The 25,679-nt window shown below is 47.9% G+C and overlaps 1 protein-coding gene across 2 annotated transcripts in view; it reads right to left on the reverse strand.

Moving 5' to 3' along the window:
- The window catches only part of IGDCC4 (immunoglobulin superfamily DCC subclass member 4), a 71,131-nt gene that overhangs the window by 38,288 nt on the left and 7,164 nt on the right, over positions 1–25,679 (reverse strand). For both annotated transcript variants that reach the window (XM_015873267.2, XM_015873268.2), the window contains exons 2-3: positions 7,850–8,179; positions 2,857–2,998 (exon numbers count right to left, since the gene is read on the reverse strand). In XM_015873267.2, coding sequence (XP_015728753.1) covers positions 2,857–2,998; positions 7,850–8,179 — 472 coding nt within the window. The remainder of the gene's footprint in view (positions 1–2,856; positions 2,999–7,849; positions 8,180–25,679) is intronic.

A 25,679-nucleotide genomic window follows, 5' to 3' on the forward strand; every position in this document is an offset into this window, starting at 1 on the left:
TTCTGTATCACAGAATCAAGGAGCCTGGGAGGACCTCTGGAAAACCATCAGCCTTCACACCTACAGCCTTCTTCATCTGCACTAAGGCTCAGCTAGGCCAGGCTGCTCCAGTCCCTCTGTATGGCAGCCCTACAAGTTATCAGCCACTTCTGCCTGGTTTCTATCACCTGGAACTTGCTGATGGTTGGCTCTGTCCCACCATCCAGGTAATTAATGAAAATGTGGAACATAAAATGTCCAGAAGTGCCTTCAAGCTATTCTACGAGTCGATAAAGCTTCTTCAAGCTCTTTGTGATCCCACAGCTGTACTGTGCACATAGCAGAGAATATTCTAGCATTAACAGCCCGCTTCCCTTTCTTCCCTTCTCCCCACTACGCTGCTGCCAAATACTGACTGCAGATCACGCGATCTGAGGTACACGTTTACATTCATGTCCCTAAAGATCTCCATTTTTTAGCAAGTATTCATTTTGGCTTTACAGAAAACAATCAGCAATTTGGATGCCGGTGTGAAACTCAACCAGACGTACAACAGAGACGAGACGATGCCAAAGGCTGCAGCTACATCCCAAAGCAACTGCAGCCCAGCAAAATCCTGCAAGCCACCCCTCAGCAGCTGCTGCAGATAAAAGACTTTTCTTTTTTTAAACGTATTTCAGAGCCAGGATTACAAAATAATTCTGCCTTACTCCTGTGCAGAAACTGGATTCTGTCCTGAACTTCAGCAGGCTGGGAAAGGTGTTGTGAAAACAGCCCTAAACAACCCAAAAAAGCAAGGAAGTGCTCTAAGCTTTTTTTAAGCTCAGCCTTCAGCACATTCAGGTGCCACCATGTTGCATGCAAGACTGACATGAGGGGAAAACAAAAAGAAAGGTTAAAAAAGAGAAAAAAGCTATGATGAGTTTTATCAGTTTACTGTGATTGTTCTGTCATAAAAGAAACCGTGAGCACCGGTGTAAGAGCATTATCTGAAAGGCTGAATCTACAGCCCCAGAGCTGCTGTGTACGTACATCTGATGGCGCTGATTCAGAATACAGAGCCATCTCCCTGATGCCTGCATACCCAAAGGGCTGCACTTGCATGGGCTCACCAGAGGTGTGCACAGGAGGGAGTCCCCAGGCCTGGTCCTTCAGCACGGTGGGGTGAGGATAACAAGGATAACAGAGGTCTGGTCGGCAGCCAGCATTTCCTGGAATTCACTTAATTCCTTCAGAAGCCGGTTATATTAAATCCAGCAACAACAACGAGACAACAAGAAAGCAAATCCTTCTCAAAAAGCGTATTAGCTAAAACATGATTTAAAAAGCAAGATCTGCAGCCAGAGATTACGCTCTGGTTTTTACAAGGAAAACAATTTTCAGGCTGCCTGTGTTGAAAGCAATCTCCGAGCAAGTAATTTCACAACATCCATCCAGCTGTCTCATTAAAAAGCCATTGCCCTATCTACGGCACACTTCCCTCTGCCATCCCTTCTTTTGTTTTGCTTTGCTTTTTTATTAATGAATTTTCATCTCCTTACAAAGCGATAGCTTTGTATGAACCCTAGAACCCTCAGATGCTGCTCTTCAGACTCAAGGATGTAACAGAAACCATTTGTTGTTAAAATATTATTCCTAGATCTTACATCCCCGTCTCCTTCCCATCCTCTCTCCCACTCCTGGCTTAACCTTCTTGGGAAAACAGCTCCATCTCCAGAACAGAAATGAGTTTTTAGAAACTAAAGGACAACGCGGTCACTGATCCCACACAGAGCTGATGTCTACAGTTCACCTATTATCCAGCCTATGATTTATTCCCTTCCCTTGCCTGTAACTGACTCTGATTATTAAAAGCAACTTTTGTGCTGCAGGACTCTTTTACCTTTTCCCTTCAAAACAAAATTTGGGGTCTTTTACTAGATGACCCTCATACATAGGAGCAGAACAAATGGAAAGATTCCCCATGTTACTGAGCACACACAGAGCTCCAGAGGAATCACCACCACCGAGATGAATCTGGGAGGGAGAACAGTGAAGAAAATGACTGGCTCTAAAATCACTACTGAAACTAAAGCAAAATGACATCAGTGTTCTGTCAAGTACATCCAGCCCCTCGCACCAGACCCCACAGCCAGCTGGGGAAACATTCCTCAAGCAGGATCCAATGCCCCTAAAGGTTTCCACCTACTGAGCTTTGCACAAGACTGCCCCCCAGGCTGCCCCTACTGCAGTGCTCTGCTCTACACACACATGGGCTTTTACAGGGTGCACAATCTGTGCTGTAAGAACTGGGATGATCTCGAGTTTCTCCATTCACATTCAGGCTCTTTAGTACGTGTGTCTACTTCCCTTGAACTCTCTGGATGAGGAGTAAGTGGTTGATAAAAATCATGCTGAAATTGTGCATCCTTGCGTGCAGACCTTCCAGACCACCAGAGAATTGAGCTGCAGGTCTCATTTAATTACTTCGCTCATTAGCCAATTTCTACCCAATTTCATTTCAACAAAACTATTAGAGACTGAGCACTTGGTCCGTCTGGCAAAAGCTCCAGAAGAAGAAATAAGTAACAAAAAAAAGGGAATGGTTTTGCTCTTATTGCCACTTTGGGCTGTTTGGTCGGGTTTTTTTTCCAGTTAGTCGGGTGATGTTTGGGGGAAGCCTTACTTTGTTTTTGTGCTTTATCAGCTCATTTGCATGAATCCTTCCAGCAAGTGCTGCTCTTACAGCACTTAGTTTTCAGCTTGAAAACTGATTCATACCATTTCTCTCCTCATTCTACCTTCTTTATGTAAGACTTTCACATCCTAAATGGTCAGGTTTGGGATTTTTTTTTTTCTTTTTTCTTCAAACAAATGGGACAACAATCAGGGCATCACCTGGGTTCTTCTGGAACAGCCACGTGATCCTTCTCCCACGTGATGACAGGGGAAGGCAAGCCATCGATCCGGCACTCAAACCGAGCCATGCCATTTTCTTCCACTGTCTGTGACTCCGGCTGTTGGAAGAAGCGGGCCAAGGCTGGGAAAAGAAGAAAGGAAGGCAAGTTAGGAACTCCAGGTCCTGCTGAGAAATGCAAACCTGCTATGGAGCACAAGTTAAGGGAAGGCTGTATGCTATAAGTGAACCCTGAACTGCAATTCCTCCCTTTCTCATCCCATACGAGCCCCCAGCAGTCCAAGAACAGTAACTGAAACATTTCAATCTGCAAATTTGCTTCTCACCTCATTTTAACCTTGAAGGAAACAGTGTCAGAGAAGACAAGACAACTAGCTGGTCTTGCCAGTTGCTCTTCTATATCACTTCCTTGGTCTGTGCGTTTACTCCATTGAGGAACAACACACAGAATGAGAAACAGAAGAGAGGGAAGCACAGGTTCCCCCTTAGCTTATTACAGCACATGTATAGCCCAGATCAAGAATGGGCAAGAGGAAGAACAAAGCCAGATGTCAACCTTCTTGACCAAAACTCCAGCCACAGCTTGGCAACATACTCGCCCATACTTTATTGTGGTGTTAGCCTGAGGAAGCACGTTATCAAATATACTCTGCAGAGCACCTGAACGCAGAGTAATTTCCAAGAACTGCACAATCTTTTAAGCTCACGTTAATATATTTTGCTGAACCCAAGAGTTTAGAAGAAAATCCATCAAATGCAAGTGCACTTTCAGGTTGGCACCATTGAAACAACCTCCTCCTTGTACGCATAGTGCTTTTTGCTGTTGTACTCTTTTTATCCTATGAGCGTAAACGAGAGCACTTTGTCAGTCTCCAAAGGCTCAACATGCCTGGAAATGGCACAAAGGGATGCAGGGACCCCTCTAAAAAGATGAAATCTGTCAGCATCTCTGTTTCCTTTGCTTCAAGTTTACCTGAGTGCCTTAAGGTCACTCAGTAAAAATGATGGACTGCAGCTGAGGAAGTAGAGGAGCACTACAGTGCCCAGCCCCCAGCAACGTGCCAAAGCACCACACTGCGCCTTTGGGAGTGGATCTCACCACTCCCTTCCCACTCACATGCTCAGCCCAGCTGGAGCCAAGCTGTGTGCCAAGGCTGGGAGCCCAGGGGTGCCAGCAGCACAGGGAACGCTGCGGCCTCCCCATCTCCCAGCGGCACAGGAGGCCCCGAGCTTGGAAGGGCTGCCAGGCAGCAACACTACACCCAAGGCAGAAAATGCAGCCTATGCGAGGAATTCAGCCTTCTGAAATGGGCTCACTGCTCGCTCACACATTGCTTTGCCCCCCCAAGTCTCCAAATGCACATCCCCTGTCTGACTTTTGTAATTATCCCAATGTGCTTTTAAGATGGGGTTGGGGGGGGAGGCAGGGTGTGACTAAAGCCCCCACTGAGATCATATATTGCTGCCCAAACTGCTCTGAACTGCTAAGTGGGACAAGGAGGCAGCAGGGAGACTGCAGGATTTGCTGTGATTGGTGTGATTTGCCACGGTTCCACAGCGTGGAGGAGGCAGAGCCAGAGCTGCGTCTGCAGGGCCAGTTGGCAATGTAGAAGCTGCGCTGCCCAGCTTACCCTTGCAGGGCTCACTCCTACCACTGCAGAGCCACCAGTTCCCTATCCACTCCCAACAGCATCCAAAAGCATCCATCCACAGCCTGTGCATTGATCTGCTGGAAGTTCGCTGCCCTGACTGGTGGGAAGCAGAGAGACCTGGCGATGAACTCGGTGCACAAAATAAATAGCATCAAATCCATAAAGTAAATCCTTAAAAATACAACTAAATCTCTGTCCTTCAGAGACACAGCGTGGCACAGAGAGCTCTCTCTGGGGAGAGGAGCCCATGCACACACGTGCAGCTCTCCCTGCTGCAGCCTGTGCCGCCAGCTGCAGCACCAACCCTCTGCAGCGCTGCCAGCAGCCGCACGGCGCGGGCTCATTCCCTCCAGGCACAGCAAACGTTTTCATCTGACAGCTACAATTACTGTAATTTTCTAGAACCTCCCTCACACAAAATGTTTAGGCTAAATTAACAGCTTTAACAAATCTTCTCCAATGTAGTTATTAACAGGTAGAAAGCTACACCTTCCCACGACGACAATAACACCCCTGGTATTCCCACAGGGGAGCACGCAGGGCTCAGAGAAACCTGCATATCTAATCCAGCAGCCCAGACTGGCACACTTGCACCAAGAGCCATGGGATGCAGATAGTGAATGGTCTCAGGCAGCAGCACATGGGGACAAGCCTCCATCACTCCAGCCCTCAGCAGGGACACATCTGTCTGGCCCCATCAGCCTCTCCGAGTCTCCCAACTCACCTGGCAGACACTTTCCCTTCTCAGCCAGAGAGCCAGCACAGCAACACATTCAGCTTTTGAGGCTATTGGGAAGGCGTATCTAATTGTGCAGAAGCACTGAGAAAAGCAAGAGAAGCAAAATGCGTGCTTGAATGCACTGATGCTGTTAGGAAGGCAGCCTGGCAGGGCTTCTCCCAGTCCCCCCGCAACTGCCTTGGCACCAAGCTCAGCAGATGCTGGAACAACCCACAGCTCCAGTCCCACAGCTTCTTCGTGGTACTCTGCCTATATGGGGCAAGCCAGCAGTGAATGAACAAAGAAACAAGTATGAAGAACCAGAGGAGATGACTTGATGTTACGAATACTAAATGTTCTTGTCATCGCAGTGCTGTGTGGTGCACAGAGCCCTAAAGCCCATCACAGGATCTCCCCCACACCACGTATCAGGAGCACAGGCTGAGGGTAGGGCTGATATATCCTACCTGCTAAACAAGCTTCCTTCTGCCTGGTACTGATCAGCAGTGCCCAGGGCAGTCAGCACAAAGAATAACTCCATCTACACGTAAACAACTTCAGACAGACTGCTGCATTCAACCGGCAGGGAAAAAAGAGCCTGTATGATCCTCATTTGCACCAGCTGAATGCTAATGCAGCAAGCGCCTCTGCCCACCCCACAGAACAAAACACAGCCAGAGATGCATTTCATTAATAATTCCCTCTCTGCTCTCCATTCAGAAATGAATGTTACGTCAGGTGCGTTCATTTGCCACAGCAGCACCTTCCCTGCGCAGCTGGCTGTTAAGGAGGCCTATGAGTCCGTGTCAGGAGTTCACCTGGAATTCCTTGGTTCTGGGAGGAACCCACACATCACTCCTCTGGAAATATCCACAGGGAGGAAAAGGCAATCCACACCCATCTCCCTTTTTCAAGACATTTTCACTATTCTCATTCATGAAATGCAAAACAATTCACCTAAATCTGTAACAGGAGCACAAAGAGACCAGCTGGAAAGGGAATTGATCCCAGTTCAGGGTGACTGGGACCAGGGGAGGAGCTGAATAAACCACTAGGACTCATGATGCTTTTCCACTCCGAGTCTCCCAGACATCTGTATGCAGAATCCTTGATTCCAGTTTGCAAGAACCCTCGTGAGATCCTCAGTGGTCTGTGTAGCACTAGTGGTACAGCATCATCTGCACATTCACCTACCATAGCTCTGTGCAAGTTCAAAAGCATCTCAGCCCTAATTTCCCAAGACTGGGAACGTGTTTCAGGCTTGTATCTCACGGCGTGCTGTCTGGCTGCATTTGTCAACATTTACATAGGCCTGCACTAGAGAGAAGTGCTACTGTGTTTGTATTATTCTCTAACCTCTCTTGTTGGGTAGGTCAAGGAATCATTTATTGGCACTCTCATACTTAAAATAGCTTCAGTAGCTGTTTCTGAATACAAAAGAATTTTATTCTTGAACAAAGATTCAGTGGCTCAGATCTTAGAGTCTTGTTCTGAGACTGAAATGAAAAACAGCCTCAAGAGCCCTCTTTCATCCCTTCCATTATAGAGAGACATTTGCCTCACAATCAGTCCCGACACCGAGTGGAGCAACACTGTTTGACATACAGACAGACGTCTGTCCCAGCCTCAGTGAGCGCTGCCCTTCAGTGTCTGGTGCTGCCCCTGAAGCTCTGAGATCCACACTGTGCTGAGATGGGGTAAATTCTGCCTGTGGGAACACCCCACACAGATAGGGATGATGGCAGAAGGCTGCCTGGGAACACAAGTCCAAAGCCCAGTCTCTGTGGGAAGAAAGGTTCCCATTATGGGCATTTCAGGCCATGGTGATACTCAAAGATGCCCTTATCTGGGAAGCCACAAGCAGACTGTTCTCTCCTGGTGCATAATGCAGTCAGAAAGCAGGGGCTGGACACATACCTCCAAACTGGGATGTGCTCAACATCCAAGCACCATAAAACTGTTTTGGCTTAATTGCCTTCTTGCCACACCTGAAAACTGGCAGTGCTGCCTTAAGAGAGCATGCTTGGAAACTGACATTCAGGGCACCCATCCCATCCAGGACCTGGTACCTCCCTTGGCCCCATCAACCATATGGAGAGCCATGGCACCCCCTGCTTGCTGTGGCCACCAGCCTGGGCTATCAGCAGATAAGTTGAATTGCCAAAGATTAATCACCTGCTTTTCCATCACTCACAGTGCTAAAGCCAGAGCTAAGACTTCACAAAGGCCATTTGAAGAGGAGACATTCAACATCCTGTCTGTCAGAACCCCACAGTGTAGATGAAAGACCCAAAGGCCTCCCTTGGTTCATCAGGTCTTAACTGTGTTCACAGTCTATCATTTTCACAAGGCCATATTCAGACACACTAAAGCCATCAGCATCACCAGACATCACACTAAGGTCTAAGCTAGTGATGGAGAGAGAGCAGGGACAGAGAGGAACTGGGACTCGTGGCACTTACCTGGGAGTGTTGCACATGAGAATGCCACTGGATCAAGAGAGACACCACAGCTTATTTGTGAGTTGTCCCAAATCCCACATACACATCGTTAATAGAATTTCAGTTCATAGACATTAGAAAGGAAGAAACAAGACACACTTACTTGAAAATCTGACTGCAGCTGTTTGACTGGTGACAGCCCCTAGAGAGCTGTGAGACACACAGGAGTAATTACCCTCAGCATCAGCTCTCTCCGAGTATTTGCTGTCCTTTGCCACGGCCGGTGAGGAGATGAAAAGCGATCCATTTGGAAGCACGTGCAGATGTTCCTGCTCCACTAGCGGAAACCCATTCTTCTTCCATGTGATATTGATCACCTGCTCAGCAGGGGCCAGGTTACAATCCAAAACCGCAACTTGGTTTGGCTCCAATATCACCTTTGCAGGACCAGCACTACAGCTCAGCTCCACAGAATCCCCTTCCAACAACTTCCCTGCAAAGAGAAGACAGTATTTCTTCAGGGGTTGCTATGCTTGGTTAATAACATCCCAGTTGTACCCGTGTGTGGTTAGGGATAAGACATGACATTCAGCCCCATAGTACAGCCAGCACCTCCCATGACACCTGTGCATTACTTTCTCCATCATACATCTTTTGGGCTGCAAGCACAGCCTGCACCACCCCTGCTGCTCCACGCCATGCCCAGCAGCAGCTTTTTATCCACACTTACTTTTTCCATCTTGGGTTCAAGCACAGAACAACTGCAAGTAATAGATGATGCAGCACAGGCCCCAACCCCACCTTCACCTGCTGGAACTGCCCATAAGTAGCAAGGATTCCCTCCTCCCTGCCTCCTTGGAAGGATATTCCTATTGCAAGCCAACAGCCCGAGGGGCAGCCCCACATTCTCAAACCCTCTGGCAGCTGTGTGCTGCAGCCACAACACTGAGCGGCCGCTGGCTGAGCTGCACTGAGCTGAGCACGGCCGAGGCTGGCCCATATCCAAACCCCTGTACTCATAGGAGAGCTCCACCTCTGAAACAAGGCTCAGCATTTCCTAAAAGAATATTGCCATTAATAAAATGCATTTGCCGTTAGAGTTCTCCAGAGACACTAAGTCAATGTTAGCTGGCAGCGCTGCTTCCACACACCAGCAATTTCAATCTCTGCTGCACTCAAACCATCACCATCCACTCTTTTTATGGCTCTGCTCCAAATTATTTTGTCACTGCTCCAATCAGAAATGTTTCCTGCCTCTATAACAAGTTTATCAACACTGGATATGAACCACATGGCTCCCTGCCCGTCTCCTATCGCAGAAGGCTACAGATTAATTTTATAGGAATTCAAACACTCTATTAAACCTGCTACTACCTACTGCTGATAAAAGGGCTGCCTTTTAAAAGCGCGTGCGTTAAGCAAGCAATTAGGGGCAATGACACGCAAAATTACACGTGCAGGGAGATGGAAACTCCGGGTGTCCCGTAAGGAAGGGCCTTGCCCTGCCCACACTTGAGGCTCATTTGGTGCCCATCCAAGCACACAGGGACAGGTACTCATTAGGAGGCTCCAGCTTTCTCCATGCTTTGCCCCTTACGTCCTCCTTTGAAGCACCGCAGCCAGCAGCATCACGTCAAGGCATCTTGAGCATCAGGTGGCTCTTGATTCTTGCCAGGCTCTCCTGCTCATCACTCTGCAAGGCAGTCTGCATCTTCGTCCTATTTTCTACTTTCCTCAGGCTGCAATTTTAATGGTATTTTGCTGAAAATACTCCTCCTGACAGCGAGGCGCAGTGTGCGGGGACAGCTGGCAGCTCCAGCAGCCAGGAATAGAGCAGAGCTCTGCGGAGCTGCTTCCTACGCCAGCACAGGTTGGCAAGAAGCAATTATCAGCCTCTCAGGCTTCTGCCTTCTGAAAACCAACCTGCCTGCAGGCCGAGCAGACAGCACCACAGCAGAAGAAGTAAGTGGTGTTCTATTAATATGTGATGGCGCTTCTATACCTCTGAATATTGCCCAGATTTTTTCTCAGTCAAAACCCAGTAGGATCCAAGCTGCCAGCTGAAAAATGAAGCACTTCCACAACTCAGTGCCAGGCTGCAGACCCAGCTCAGGTCCATGTGCTGCATCAAGAGAGCAGAAACAGTCACTGGAGGGAAACGCATCCGAAGCTGAATGCACAGCCCAGGAACATGCTCACCAAAGCTGCCCTTCACCTCAGAAGCACCATAAGTGCTTCCAGACCAAGAAATCAAGTAAAAGCCCCAATGTGCTACAACCCATGACACCAGGCTGCTCTGAGCACAGGTTGCCCTCCGCCACCCCACCTCTTTGGCCCCCAGTACTGCAGGTATTTGGGGACAGGCCCTTGGCACGCACAGGGGTTGGGGCAGCAAGTGCCCAGGACTCAGATGTGGCACTGCAAAAGCTCCAGCTACACTTCTGATGCTCGAAGAACTGTGTAAGCACTCCCTGATTAAACAAAACATACCTTCCAGGCTCTGAAAACGTAGGAGATATGGTTCAAAACACCGCCCTAAATTAACAAGCCTAACAATGAGATAAAAATGCTTTCAAGGAAAAGGATGAGAAGAGAGTAAAAGTGAGATCAAAGATGAATGAAATCAGGAATGTTGAGTGTTTACAGAAGCTGCTGACTCTTTCCAACCTCCATTCTTCATCATTCAGTGACAGAAATAGATACAACCCTGCTTAAACACAGCCCCACACAGCCTGCTGCTCACCTTCGCCTTTTACCTGCTGGAGGTAATGGATGAGTGAATGCAGGGAAGCCACCCCACACAGCCACCAGCTTCATGCAGCAAGCACAGCAACTGCAAGGGAGAGCTGCAGCAGAACAGAGTTGGGCTGCTGAGCCAAAAAGACTTCTCATGTCTCAGCTCAGGGCAGGTGGTTCAGCTGCAGACCTGTGCTGGGGAGCTGGACAGCTTGTTCAAGCATCAAAGCCTGGCAGAAATGCAAGTTTCCAGCTCATGGATCTCCAAATTGAGGCCATGGAACCCTGTACAGCATTCCCCTATGGAGGGCAACGCAGCTTCTAAGTGGTTTGCTCCCATGAAACCACATTCTGTTCTGGCCTCAGGTGTTTTATTCTCTCCCATGTTGCCAACACCAAGGCTACACTACGCATAAAAACAGCTCAAAAGAGAAACAGTCCTTTTCTCCCCAACTATTTCATCACTTCCTCACTCCCACTACCCCCATCCATCCACCACCTCTGCTGCCTGTGCCTAGTGAAAAAAAGACAGTGTCTCCTGTCGAGCAGCAAAAAACAGCCAAAAAAGCCCCACCCACAAAGCAGGGCCTTGCAAACACAGGCTGTAGAATCTTTCTGGCACAGCCCCTGCCAGCAGCAGCCTCCATTCCAGACCCAGCACAGGCAGCTACAAACCACGTTAAAGCAGCCAGCATCTCCTTCCCAAAGCACACATCTCAACACACAGCCAAAAACAGCTCGTGTTCCTCTTTTCCTTTGCACCAAATGGAGGCAGGAGTTGTCTGACTTACTATTGAGGAAAGGGGAAAGAATCAATTCTCCTTCTTTCATGATTACAAAACTGTAAATAACCAGGTGAAGTGTGAGCTAGCTACACAGCGAGGTTTGACAGATCCCTGACATGCAATTACTTGGTCAGAGGCAGGGCCCTCGGAGCAGTGTTTTCACATCAAGAGATGCAGTTCTCCAAGCCCATAAATCTGGTGGGAGCTCGCACTCTGTGTCTGAGTCCAGCACAACACATCACTGGCCTGTGTATGCAGTTATTTCCCTGCCGCAGGGTTAACCACGCAGAGCAAGGAGGAAAGATCTACACAAGCGAGATGCTTGTCCTGGTGAAATTCTGGCTATCAGCAGCGAGCACGTCCTTGAGCTCTGTTATGTGGCACAAGCAAATAAAAGGTTACTGTTCAACAGGAGACCAGTGGCTTTGTTTGGAGATGTCCCAGCTTCAAACGTGGCTCTGCCATTAACTCACTAGACAAACCCATCCCAGCCGGGCAGCACAGCTTTTCTCTGTCTGGTCACAGCAGCTCCTCACCACGGCCACAACCTTATTCCCACCCAGCAGCCCCTCACCACAGCCACAGCCCTGTCCCTGTTGGCTCTGTAACCTACCCCAGACCATTCCTACACATGTGGGCTGGCAACTGCAAGGTTTAGACCTTCATTTCAAGTGCAGGGCGAGCATCTTCAGCAGAGCTAAGACTTAAGGCCAAAGCCATTTAAGCAGAGCTGCTGACAGCCTCCAGCACCTCTAAACAAAACCCTCAGTGCCTCTAACCCAAAACAAATAAAGTTGCACCGAGCCAGACAGGACCCGTTACAGCACAGGCTGTACAGGGAGATTAATACTTCACAGGGAGCAAAGTACAAGGGTTTCGAATCTGACACACTTCCAGAGCTGACATCACTTCTGGCTCTTGGCAGCCGGAGATTTTCCTGGGGAGCCGCTGTGCTGCAGGTCCCATGGCCTGGAGCCCGGCCAGAGCGTTTCCTATTCCACACACATCTGGCACTTTGGAACCCTTGTGCACCTTGCAGAGCTGCAGCCAAAGAAAACCTTCCCAGGAGCAAGGAAAGCAGCTCAGGCAACGTGGGCAGAGCGCTGGGAGCCGTGTGTGTTCTGTGGGATACAGGGCTGCTCCCCGTGCCCTGCATCCTGCAGGAGGTGGCAGGCATTCAAGAGGCAGTTTAAGCCTCTGTGCTGTCACCCCTCTTAATTGATGTATTTATTTTGGATGCTGAACTTGTGGAACTCAACAGCACAATTAATCTCGTTTAAGTGGGAGCGAACAGCACCAAAGGAAAAACGCAGTTATTACTTAACAAAGGGCTTTCCTAACTATCAGCGAGCCAACTACTGAGCTATTATTCTACTGCAACTTCACCTTTTGCTGATGCTCTTCAGACACTCTTAGAGTCACTGAGTGTCTTTAATTTCACATTGTCTAACTCAGAGAGCAACTGTATTTCAGTGCATTTCCCATTAAAGCAACACAAAAGCTTCTTTCTTTCTGAAATTATGCACTGGCAATTAAAAGTCACCAGCTTGCTGTCAGCTCATTTTGGGGGTAACTTCACCTGGCAATGAATAGTCCAGAAAGAAATCTGCATGGAGATCTCAGCCTGAGCACTCAGCATCTCCACACTGACTGCAGGGCCCAGGGAGCAGCGGGTTGGAGCTCCAGTCCTCCAAAGCATTTAGGCACCATGTCTGTGATTCCACCAGCCTCTGAGAGCAGCTGTGCACCTGAACCTCAGGATTCTTCCCAGGAATCTTGTTCCATCCAGCTGTAACCAGGCCTGTGAGACAGAGCAGTCGAGACCTTCCTGGTCCCTTCCCAGCGCTGCCACCAGGTGTTACTGGAACTTTCCAGCTTGCAATGCAATGCGAGCAGGGCTAAAAGTAAGAAAGCAACACCTTAAGGTTGTATTCAGCCATTATGGAACAGAAGGCTCCTAAAACCACCTTCGGGGCTGCTGGAAAGCTCATTTGATTAACACCACCTGATAACTATGTGCAGCAGAGCTATCCCAGCACTGAGCAGTCCATGCCAGCACAAAGCACACTTTCCCCTTTGCTGTATATACAGAGCCTGATGGCTTATTTAACAATGCACCACCTCCCACTGCGGAGGGGACACCCACCCAGGCAGCACTAGGGGCTCTCAGACCATCTCCAGTCACTGATGGCACGGCAGCCTTTCCCAGCAGCCCAGCACTGTGAGCAGCCTGAATGCGGCACCACAGGAGCTACAGCAACATCCCCTTCCTACAGCTCCACTTCCCTTAATTATAGACATCTTCGCATCTAACAGTTCTTTACGAGGCTCGGTGGCTTTGGGACATCGATCCTAAGCCATCCACTTCATAGTGGTCCATTATTATATTTTCACATGTATACAAAGCCCTTCCATTTAAAAGTTAAATTAATCATAATTCATCGATTTGTTGTAGCATGCTCTACATGCAGTTCTCCCTAAAGAACCGTGCTGGGCAAGAGCCCCTTGGCTTTGTTCTGTTCAAATTCCTGCTTAAAAACAAGGAAGCAGAAGGGATGGCATGAAAAAAAACCCAACACTACCTAAAACAAATGCGATGTCACATTGCTGTTTATAGGCTGTATCTGAAAAGCCTGATTTTATCTAAAGCTGTAATTAAGGTAAATAGGTTAATGCCTAGATTCACTTAGATAAAAGCAAAGGCTGCTGAAGCCCCTGGTAAATGAGTATCTTTGTGTATAAACATCACATATCAGGCATCAAAGAAATAAAGCAGCTGAAAAGGTTTCTATCTAAGTGTTTTTAAGGATGCTTCTGATGCTCCTATTGCTGAAGCCAGCTGCAGCTGCTCCTTTCAGCCACCGACCTGCAGCCTATGTCACCCTGCTGACTCTAAGGTGGCCTTAGAGTCCAACTACTGAAGGGCAGAACCAGTTTCTAGGAAGGACTAAATGCTCTCACGCTTCTGTGCAAGCATCAGGTTGGCCAAAGCATCTACAGATCACAACGACCAGCAGGGATTGAACACAAAACCAGCTCTCAGCTGAGCCTGGGTTCATCAAGATGCGTGTTATTCCAATGCATCCCCTGCAAACAGGTAGTTCAGAAAGATTAAGCAAATCGATAGCCCTAATAATTTATTCATTGCGTTGAACTGTCAATAGCAATCATAAAGCTAAAGTGCCCGACTCCTACACGAAGGTGAAGCCTTTCCATTTCCTTCCCTCTGACCCCAGAAAGGCTTTTGAAACAGCGGCTCAAGTCCCGAGCAGGCTCTGCAGAAGCCTCCACCTCCGAGCTGTCATCCTTCTCTTTTCACAAGCCAATGAGGCAGAGCTGAGATGACCTCTGCAGAAGCTGCTGCAAGCGTGGGATGCACAGCGAACCCAGGACAGAGCCTTGGGCTCACATTCATACATTTACAGTGTAGAGGCATATTAAAATTACAACCTTGAACAAACACACTGGAACAATAACACATCAGAGTCCTGTAATTGGGCCCTGAAATATACTTAGAGAAAAATACAGACCAGCTGCAATGTTGGAAATGCTCCTAATGCAATCCAAGGTAATTATTGGTAACAGACCATCAAACAAGTGCATTAATATGCTCTGATCAGAGAGAGAATCAGATGGGCAGTCTGGCACAGCAGCCTGTACCTGCAAATTATGTAAATGATTGGAAAGAGCAAAGCCCCAAAGCCCTAGAAACACTAACTGTAATGAAAGTTATTAAATGCTATTTTTGTTATCCGCTGGTGTTAACATTATAGGGCCCATTTGCCGAGGTAACTGTAATTTTGCTGCTGAGCAGCAGGCCGAGCTGAATAAGCCTGAGATTTGCCATTTTAAAGGGCTCCATCAAGCTAAAATGACTGCCTGGGATTTGCATGATTTCCTGGACAACATTTAAACACTTGCAGCACTTTCTCACCCATGTTCGAAAGGAAATCCACTCACGTTGCTTTTGTTCGAGGCAGAAGTTCCTGTTTTTATTTCACGCACCGTGTACACGTTTGATCTGCAAACATCATAGGAACGTCTGCAAGGATCTCCTGTTACAACGTTATCTATTTCTGCACTTGAACTATTTAAGTCAAGCGTATTTTTGGGACATACTTTCATCTTTCAGTGCTTGAGAAAGCCATAAACATGCAGCACGATACAATCTGCAGTAATGCCTCTTGAAAACAGTCAACTAGAAAGTAGTATTATCAAACAGAGGACACAAAGCTCTTTCACCTATGGGCTACAATTACAGCTCGAGTTGGTTTTGTGCTGTTTTCCTCAGTTAGTGATTTTACACAATCCACAATATAAATAAAAACACACTGAATGGAACAGTGACCAGAGAACGCATCAGCCCTCAGCTCTTCGCCACCCCACAGAGCAGCACTGTGCTCAATTTCAGACCTTGGGTAAAGAAACGAAGGCACAGAGGAGCAACACAACACAACACAGGGATGTGCTGCAATCAATGCAAACAGCCCCAAGAAGCAGGAGGACACCCAGCTCAGCAGCGATACCCACACACAGAGGATGCTGCAGCCCAGAGCACCACCAGCTCCCCTGAGCATTGCCACTATCTGCACCCAGCTCAGAAAATTACAATGATATTTTACGGTTAACAGTTGGAACAGGACCTGTGAAGTCCTTCCCGCAGCCCCATTTACAACACAAACACCAATGACAGAGCAGCAGATGGCCTGAAACACTCCCCCAGAATATTCAGGCGATTCTACTTGAATCCATGCCCAAATCATTTAACCTTAATGGATTCTTTCATTAACAACCAAAGAAAGGGAATCTGGTTGCCAGGACATTAAAATCACTTTTTCAATTATACCGTTATAAAATCGAACAAATTAGCTGTAATTCTTAGCCGAAGCCTAAATGAAAGCACGACTTTATGAAAGAAATGAAAATTGATTTGGATTAGTGGGCATCGAGGGCTTTTTAAAAATTAACAAGATTCTTATGACTTCATAGCATGGATGGATTAGCTGGAGGGTTTGCTGCCCTGTGTTTGGTACCTGCCAAGGCACCGCAGCTGGCCCCGCTGCATTTGTTACAGCGGGTTCTAATTGGACTAAGGGCAGAGGATGCAAAGATTGAAGCTGGAACCCAACGTGTGGAGAAGCTGGATGGTGCCCGCATTCACCTGTCAGACCGGGCCCAGCTGGGTCTTGGCAAAAAGTAGGGAAATCAGAACTCAGCTGTAGTGGGACATGGACTATCTACCAGCTGTATTACTTTGTTTGGGGTGGTCTCACTCCAGGATTAAGGCAAAAATGCATTGGATACATCACAAAGAAAACGAAAATCAAGCCCAAGATACTTGCTGCAAACAGCACACAACATTAATGCAGACTATTCAGAACACCCCCCAAAAAAAAAGAACCCACAACAAAGGCAGGTGAGGATAACCATGGAAGCACCAGAAAGTCATTCAGAATGGAAACAGGAATTATAGCACTGGGCACCAGATACAAGGAGAGTACAACGCAGAGCAATGGGATCACACTATGAAGGAAGAAAGTCAATCTTTGTACTGTATATTGCAATCTTAGTGACACACATTTGCTGATCCAACAAACCCAGGAACACTAAGGGATGATCTAGAGAGCCAGCTCTGTAATACAGCCCATAGGGCTCCACGTGCCTGTTTGCAGTTCTTGTATTTAAGAAAACATAAGAACACATTTTAATACAGAACCTATCCAGCTCCACGTGTCTGAGAAATCTCTAGTGATCTGAAAAACAGATCCAGACCCCATGGCTTTCTGATATAACAAACAGCAGGATTTGGCATAGCAGAGTAGCAACTACATGGCCAAAGACACTGCCTGCAAGCAAGAGTTCATCTTTTGCCTGGGTTTGCTGTTTGAAAAGCCTCAGGGCAGAGCGGTGTAAGAAAGGGCAGCCCTGGATGAGACTATCGCTGACCACTCTGCTAGGCAAAGCAGAATGGCTTCTCCAAACCAATGCTTTAGGCTGAAGGTGACTTAAGCAACGTTGCCTTACTTTTACACCGCTGCAATGGAACAGGAGAGTGCACTCATCAAATTACTGTGCTTCTGCTGAGAGGCAGCAAATGCCAGGGTAGGGAACAGTAATTTCCAGCTAAAAGCATTGGACCTTCCTGACCCAGGCAGCCAGCACAGATGAGAACACTCGACCACACCTGGGGAACCTGCCCTTCCAGGCTCACTGCACTGCACACACACCAGCACCTCTCCGTCCATCAGCTGGGATTTATGAGTGCCTATGGGGCCTCCTGCGCATCCATTGATTGTCTAGGAGAAGCAGCTTATTATTATAATTATTAGTAACAATTATACAACTATTATATATGTTAATATATGTCAACAGAATAAGAATATTAACATATTCTCTACAGGGTATTCCACAGAATTAATGAGATCTAGTAATGAGACTAACCTCTCTGACATCTTGCTGATGCTTATTTCTAAGCAAACAACTGAATTCAGCACGCATCTGCTCAGGGAGAGCACCAGGCTGCAGCTAACTCAGTACCTGGAGGTCAAAAGGACACGAATGCTGATGAACAGAGGTTCTGTCTCGCTTGGAGCAGCGATGGAAATGGCAGACATGCACTTGCTTCTGTTGCCCATGCTATCAAGCCAGTACCTTCTTCCACAGGATCTGGCAGACAGCTCTGAGCAACCACGTCTCAAACCACACCAGCTGTCTGCTGCAGTGAATGCCAATCAGCCCGAGAGCTCTCTGTCTTTGCCATATTAATTCAAGCATTTCACAGGTCCGTCCCTATTTGCAGACCCACTTCTGCTCCAAGACCTTCAAGCTCTGGCCAAGCTGAAGAAGACTCCAGTGCTGTCACCAGGACACAACTGCGTGAGCACTTTTAGCAGGGCCTCCCATCCTCTGACACCTTCTCATCACTGCCTGGAGCCAAGGAAAGAGAAACAAGCTCTCCCTAAAGCACTGAGATCAAGGCAGCCCTAAGTCTAGGGAAATGTTTTTGCAATAACCCCAGGAGTACACAAACAGGGCAACTGCAGCACTGTTTTGCTGCCTGCCCCCTCTGCAAGCTGGGCAGCTCTGGAACAGCAGACAGCTCACATTGTTTCAGCTGCAGACCCTAAAAGCTCCTACTCTGGTGTAGTGAAACCAGCAGCAAAATTCCTCCAGGCTGAGGATGGAGGACTCAGCCCTAGAGAAGTTCAGAACAGAAGCAGCATCTGCATCTCATCCACGAGACACACAGCACACAGTGCTGCCTCCCAGGAAACGATTTCAAAGCCACTCTCCCTGCAGCCCCCACCTCTGGGCAGGCTTTCGCTTGCTTCTGTTCTACCGTGGGTATTTGCATGGATACAAAGAGCCCCATCTCTCAGCTGAGATGATCACACTGAGAACACAGCCAGCCAGGAAAAGCCCCGGTACCCTCAAACACATGGAAGTGGGCAGAGAGTGGTCAGCAAGAGACTCAGCCTCTCCCCAAAAGCACAGTGCTTACAGCAGGTTAAGCAGCTCTCCGAGGCTCTCAGCCCTCAATCTTCCTGTGATTTTTTGGCCATTTTATAAGCACATGTCCTGGCAGGTCGGTTCTGTGGACGTCCAGCCAAAGGCTCTGGGTACCCCTCGGAGCGTGAGCCAGACAGCCCTGTCAAAGGGCAAAGAATACACTCTGCAAACAAAGCCTCTTTGTTCCTCTAATTTTGTTCCAGTTAAGTCAGTTCAGCTGTTCCATATAACCAGTCAAAAACATTCAGCATTTCCCAAAGTATTTTAAGACTTCAAAGTTGTAAGTTTTGTTTTGACACTTTTAAACTGAAAGAGCTTTTTTTTTTCTTTACAGATTTTTTTTTTGGTATTAAAAAACAAAGCTGTTTAATAAATTAAGCTTTAAAACAACCATCGCTACTCTGCTTTTATCATGGCTTCAATTAAAATATTGTTTCTTGAAGACGGCTAATGACTTCTGAAGGTAAAAAAACCACAGTGCTACACTGAGAATGGTGTCAATGATTCCATTTGTTAAACTTACAATTAAAGCCAAAGTCCAAGTGGGACAGGCTCAAAACCAGGGCACTGTAAGTTGGCCCATGTCACTCAGCTGAACTCAGCACCTGAAATAAATATATTCACCTCTTCCCACACAAACTCTCAACCATATCCACTGCTGTGATCCTTGCCACAGAGAACAGCCACCCTCTGGAAAGAGCCGTATCTGCCTTCAGGTGGGTCTGTGACCCCAAGGGAGGTGAGGAATGGCTGCTGGGGGACACACAGGTAACTGTGGGTCTGCACGGAAGGAGATGTTCACAGCTATCGAGGTTCAACAGAAGCACAAGGAGCCAACAGCTCTCCAGCATTCACCCGTGAAGAAAATGCAGGAAAAGCACCGCTGAGATGAGTGCCCGGCAGCTCGACAGACGGGAGCTGATCGGGAGCAGGCTGTTCCAGAACAAACCTTTCTGCATAACCCCAGCAACAGACCTGACCTTTTCATCTACAAAAAGCAGTCAACCACTGCTGAGCTCGTGAACGTGGGAGATGTGTCCTGCAACTTGTTTTGTTAGCAGCGCTGGGGCCAAGGCAGCACTGACAGTGATTGCCTCCTGTCAGCAAAGAGCCCAACAGCTCAGGGACCAGACCTGGGCTGAAAGCAAAGATATCCCAACTCTCCCTGTGTAACGTGAGAGCTGGTGCTGACTCTACACAAAACCAGAATTCGCTTCTTCAAAAGCAAACAAAAGAGTGTTATAAAAACTCATGAGACGCTTGTGCTTATAACAACGCTCTCCTGGAAGGCTGTAAGCATAGAGGGCACTGGGACACAAGCACACCTCTGAGCGCCTCTTACAGACAGCGCTGGGATGGAATGGGCCGGGCCAGCTTCATAGTGCCAGCAACACAGGCATTAATCCCTTCGTTCTGAGGCCAAAGCTCCGCTCACACAGTTCACAGTGCAGCCCACAGCCAGCTGTGTCAGCACAACCCGGACAGCAGGATCAAGCAGCCGTGGGGAGGGAGCTTTTAAGCCCGCGATGCTGCCAAATGCTTCATATCACAGCCCTGCCTATTTGCATTTCTGCCTTGGGCCCCATCTGTAGCTTCCCATCCATGTAAAAGCCGTCCCCAGGGAGAAGGGAGGCCACTGTCCATTTGTTCAGTGTGTCTCAGGCGCATCCAGTTTCAAATGCACTAGGTGGTGAGACTCCTATCGCTAACCTCTGCAATGCAATTCTGAGGCTCTTGTCACCTGGGGGCAGAGAAAAACCCAAACTGCAAAGCCTGGTCCATTGGCTGTGCTCAGACAGTGCCAGCAGTGCATCCCAGCACTCTGGCAAGAAGAAGCTCTGCCCCTTACCACCTCCAACGCAAGCACTCCACTCTTCTCTACTTATTGGGAAACGCTGATTTACTCTTCAGTAAATCTTGAGGTAATCTTGTAAGGTAGGTCTCCAAATGCAGCCCCACCTAAAATCAATTAGCAATAAGTACGTAAGAAATAAAACACCTTCAAAACATGGTTACATCCCACGGCAGAAGCCTTAATGGGCTGTATTTTTAGCCCTGGAACAACCTGAAAGCCAGCACTGACATACTGAAACTACGTCACTGTAAAGCTATTTCATTACAAGCCACAGCTCTCCTTGCACAGACTATTTCTTCCATGAGCCCAATTGAGTTGGTGCAAAGTTTGCCAGCACACACACGTGTACAGCAGTCAGAAATGAGCCCAGAATGCCATTTAAAATTGAGAATTGGGAAAAGGAATCCAAGAAATGCAGGCGACCGGTCCCTTTCAACACACATCTCAGCAGAGGTCACTGCAGTGACTTGGAGCTGGAGAAGGGCCAAGGCACCATGCAGGCGCCTGTCTGAGGTGGCACCCAGGCTCCACACTGGCTGCAAAAGTGGGAACTCAGGCTGAGCCCACACATCCCCCTGGGCCTCGTGGTGCTGCAGCAATAACTGCCCCTCACAAAGCACCACTGAGCTCCGCACCAGCCTTGAGCTGCACCTGAAGTCCTTTCCCCTGTCCCTTAAGGAAATGGCAATGGTCTTTGTGATTTAGTACGACGGTGTGGCTCTGACAGGCTGCAGGCTGGGTGGGAGCAGCTGAACATCTTCCTGTTCCAAAGAACTGTAGATCAAAACCACGAGCACACAGTAAGCAAGGGGTGATGTTGGTTGTGCATGGTTTACAGCAGTTGTAGGTGTGGACAGCCTGTACGCCTGGATCTCCAAAGACTTCAGTGGCTCTCAGCCTGCAGAGATAAACTGTACCGTGCTCTTTGGAAGCTGCTCACCCTGCACAGTCACGGAAGAGCTGGATTGAGAGCACCCACACAGTCCTTATCTCCTTCATTAGGAGGGAAAGAAGTTGCTCAAGGATCTAAAACTTGCTGCTCCTCTGAATGAGCTGCAAAACCACCTCGGGAAAGGTATGTTGTCTGCCAGCAGCCCAAACCACCCCTACCCGCAGGATAATAAAGCCATTAGTACAAGCAATGAGACTGTTACATTGTTGTTTTATGTGGCTATAATTTAACAGTTCCTCACTGTTTACTTTAGGAAATCTACTCTTGAAAGGTCTGTAAAATTACACACCCTTGATACAGCCTGAAAACGTTGGCATATGCAATGCAGGGATTTCTGTTCTTTAATAAATGCCATTCCCAAACTAGTAAACACCAGCTTATAGGAAACATCTTTTGTTTACTGAAACTAAATTGCATGTGGACGTTTTAAACAAAAAGAAGGTGGGAAGCTGAAGGGAACTGACAGATGATGTTTTCCACTTTCATTTTGCCTTGTGTCTAAACAAACAGTTCCTAACAGCTTTGTTTTCCAAACCAACTTTCTCCCAGCTGCTGCCTGGAGCCTCAGAAAAGGAAAGAGATGCTCCAACCCTGCAAGAGTGATTTGACTTTGCACACTCACTTCACTCAGCCCTCAGTGTGTGGATACCCCAACCAAAGGACCAACCTACTGCCTCCCACCCAGCCATGGCATACACCAGCTTGGAAGGGGGCTCTGAACCCATACAGCAACAGAATTAAGGGCAGCACAGAGACACTGACCCAAAGAAGATCCAAGAAACTGTGTTGGGGTTGAGCACATCCAATGTTTCTGTGTTTTTCTTTATCTGAAAGATCAAAGATCTTAATCATCAAAGATCTCTCTCATCCCTCTGCCTTCAGCTGCTGATCAAGGATTACATTCTTGCACTCTTCTCCCTTCTTGCTACACGGTTTAGTGTTATTTAGACTGTATCTATCTCAGGGCTCCTTGCCTACACAAGAGATGTGGCAATGCTGCTAAGGCTTTAGGACAGGAATAGCTGTTGTTTTAATAGAACTTTGACCCTCATTTCATTCAAATACCAGAAAATTCCTCAGATTTGACCATAAATGGAGATGCGTCTCCATCAGAACCCCTGAGTTGCTGTGCAAACACACGGCTCTCACAGCCCTCGTGTGCATATCACTTAAACTTGCCGCATCCAAGCTCCCACCACAGGTTACAGGCTTGTTCTGCATGTCTCAACATACTTCTAATGAGAAAGCGGGGAAATGCCTAAGCCCTCCATGCCTGGACTGCCAGTTATCAGCTTTATGGCTGCAGATGGGGGCTCAGCCCATGTGCTCCTACAAGGAACCCCAAAGCACCCACACAACCACAGAACACCACTCATGCACCAGCCCTTCCCTCCTACCCCAGCACAGCAGTTAACTCTGACAGCTCGCAGATTTCACTGCCACTCAAAGCACAAATAAGGTAATTAGGCTGAAATCTTCCAAGCCCTGCCACTGCTGTTGGTAATGAGATTCTGCATTCACCTGAAAATAAAGCAGGGATATGAAGAATGGGCTTCACCTGCTCTGCCAACAGCCTGAGCTCTGGCTGCAGAGTCATGAGCCAAACAGCCTTGTCTGGCTCTGAGGCCACTCACAGTAACTGAGAAGTCTGCATGCAAATATAAACCTTAGAAAGAAGAGCATTCATACAAAGGAACTAATGGCATGACACACTTGACAGTAAAACATAAGCTACAGGAAGACAAACTCTGATGTTCCAATCAATGGCAGCCCTTTTATCTTGCTGTGTTCCCTGCAGATCACACCTCTACTCTTACCTGAAAAGCCACCTGCCAAGAGAGAGGGCAGAGAACCCTTCTGCTGGGTGATGCTGCTCTGACACACATCCCAAGGCATCATTCCTCAAACTGAGCTTAAAACTTTCTCAGCAAACAAAATCCCCCAGGATGTATTTAGATTTATTAACTGTATGTTTTCGTTGGGGCTTTTTTGTGCATTTTTAAGTTAAGTAAAAAGTCTCTCATTTGCTCACTGTATCTTGATGGGCTGGGGTTCAATCTGGAGTCTGTTCTGGACAGGGTGTGCAGGGCTGTAACATAGTGCACATACAATGCTCCTGTCACAAACAGCTCCAGTCTTGGCTCTAGCAGGTACTGAGAAATGTGCACATTCAGCCCCATTCTCTGCTCACCCCCCCATAGCAAACCTGTCCCACAGCCCCAAGAGTTGCCATCTCAAGGAGCTGCAGCTCTCATGTGCTGCAGTTAGAAAGTCACCTACCCCAAAAAGAGAAGTCAGGCTCCTCAAACTCCTGCCAGCTCTCCTGCGTTTCCCAGGTAATTGCTCAAATCGGGAATTAACGAGAAATAATGAGCCAGCACACAGGGGAAGAGAAGACGATTCAGAACAGCAACAAAGAAAACTAATGGGAAGTGTGCTCTAATAGCTCACTACGGCTTCCAGCCTGTATCACCCCTAGAGAAGCTGCACCTCTGCACGAAGATGCAGGGGCCTCTGCATGTGCACCAGCCACAAAAGAACATGGCAGGTCTCTCGTTCCTTCTGTTGAGCAGGACTGAACCCGCTGCTTGCTCTGCCTGCAGCTCCACCACCATCCCTCTGGGAACTCACAGTCAGTCTGTGCTTCCTAGCCTGGCTGTGGCTGCACTGACACAGGCCCCTTTTCCATGTGCAGACCAAGTCTGACCTTATCTAGCCACACTCCCCTCCTTGTACTTATCACTTAACCCACAAAGGCATGTTATCTGTACAGCTAGTCAACCAACCCTATGTGGACAATAGCAGATAAGAGGGAAGGCTTGAGAAGGAGACATAAATTATATAATGTGAGGTGCTGCACTGTTAAGTCATTGGAATGGCCCCAAAAGGACAACGCCATAACCTTCCCAGGGACGTGATCATCGCAGGACTTGGCATCCCCTTAGCACAGCTTCTCACATAGATCAGCTCTAAAAGACAATCTCCAACTGTGACTTGGAAAGTCAGTTATGACTGAGAACAACATGAGCCTGTTGAGCTCAGGGACCACACCAGGAGGGACAGACAGACAGACAGACAGCCCATACCCACAGCTGCTGGGTGCACCCAGAGAGGCAGCGCAGAGCATCTCCTGAGGACTGTTAGAACCAAGAGTCAGACTGGGGGGAGACATCCCCCCCTGTTCCAAATTTAAACTTCTGTCTTAACAAGAGGAGGAAATCAAATTTCACAGCCTGTTCCCAAACCCCTCACACTTCCTTTGCTATTTACCTCTCCAACATCGACAACACATTTACCCGCTGTCAGCACGAGCTACTTTTCAGAGCATGTAAATCTCCATTTTTTCCAAAGCTGCAGCCAGTTGAAGCCTGACAGTTTGAGGACAAAGCACTGAAGGAACTGGCTCCGTTTGCAAGCACACAAGACACTCTTTCAGCTCCAGGTAGCGCATGGCACAACGCCTGGGGGCTGCCACACCACTCTGGTGTCCCTCCTCATCCACAGCATCCATCCGAGGTGACACTTCTCCCTCTGTCCCTGCACCTGTGCTTATTTCCCTTATCAAAACCAAGACGTACCTTTAGGCAGAGCCCAAATAATCCATTTTTCCCCACAGTGACGAGGTTCTGCCCCGACACCCCATACTGTTGGATAAGCACTATGGATGGAAGTTGCTGTGGACCTAGGAACACAACCTCATTTGCCAGTAAAAACAGATTTATTTCCATTAATCTAGACTAATCACTGCTGTTTCTCTCCTAATGAGGTCCTGTGTGCCTCAGCACATTGCATCAACAGAGGAGAAATCCTCTTCTTTAGAAGCAGGCAACTTTGGGGCACTTTGAATGGCACTTTCTCCTTCCTAATGAAGATAAGGATGAGGATAGTGCCCCTCCAAAGAGTCACTCACGTTCAGGCCACTAAGAGCCACACAAAACCTCTTTGATTTTATCCAACTTTCACTACTGCTGAGCAGGGATTAACATTAATTGCACCCATCCCATATTAGCCAAGGATTATTTGAGAGGCACCAGCCTATAATCACTTGTGTTTTCCAGCAGAGACCTTACGCACATCGCTGGGATAGCGAGTGGGATAATCCCAGTCACATTTCTAATGAAATCAACATTAAAACTGCACATCCACACCCTTGTCT

Source organism: Coturnix japonica, chromosome 10 (genome assembly GCF_001577835.2).
Source record: "Coturnix japonica isolate 7356 chromosome 10, Coturnix japonica 2.1, whole genome shotgun sequence".
Lineage (NCBI taxonomy): Eukaryota > Metazoa > Chordata > Aves > Galliformes > Phasianidae > Coturnix > Coturnix japonica.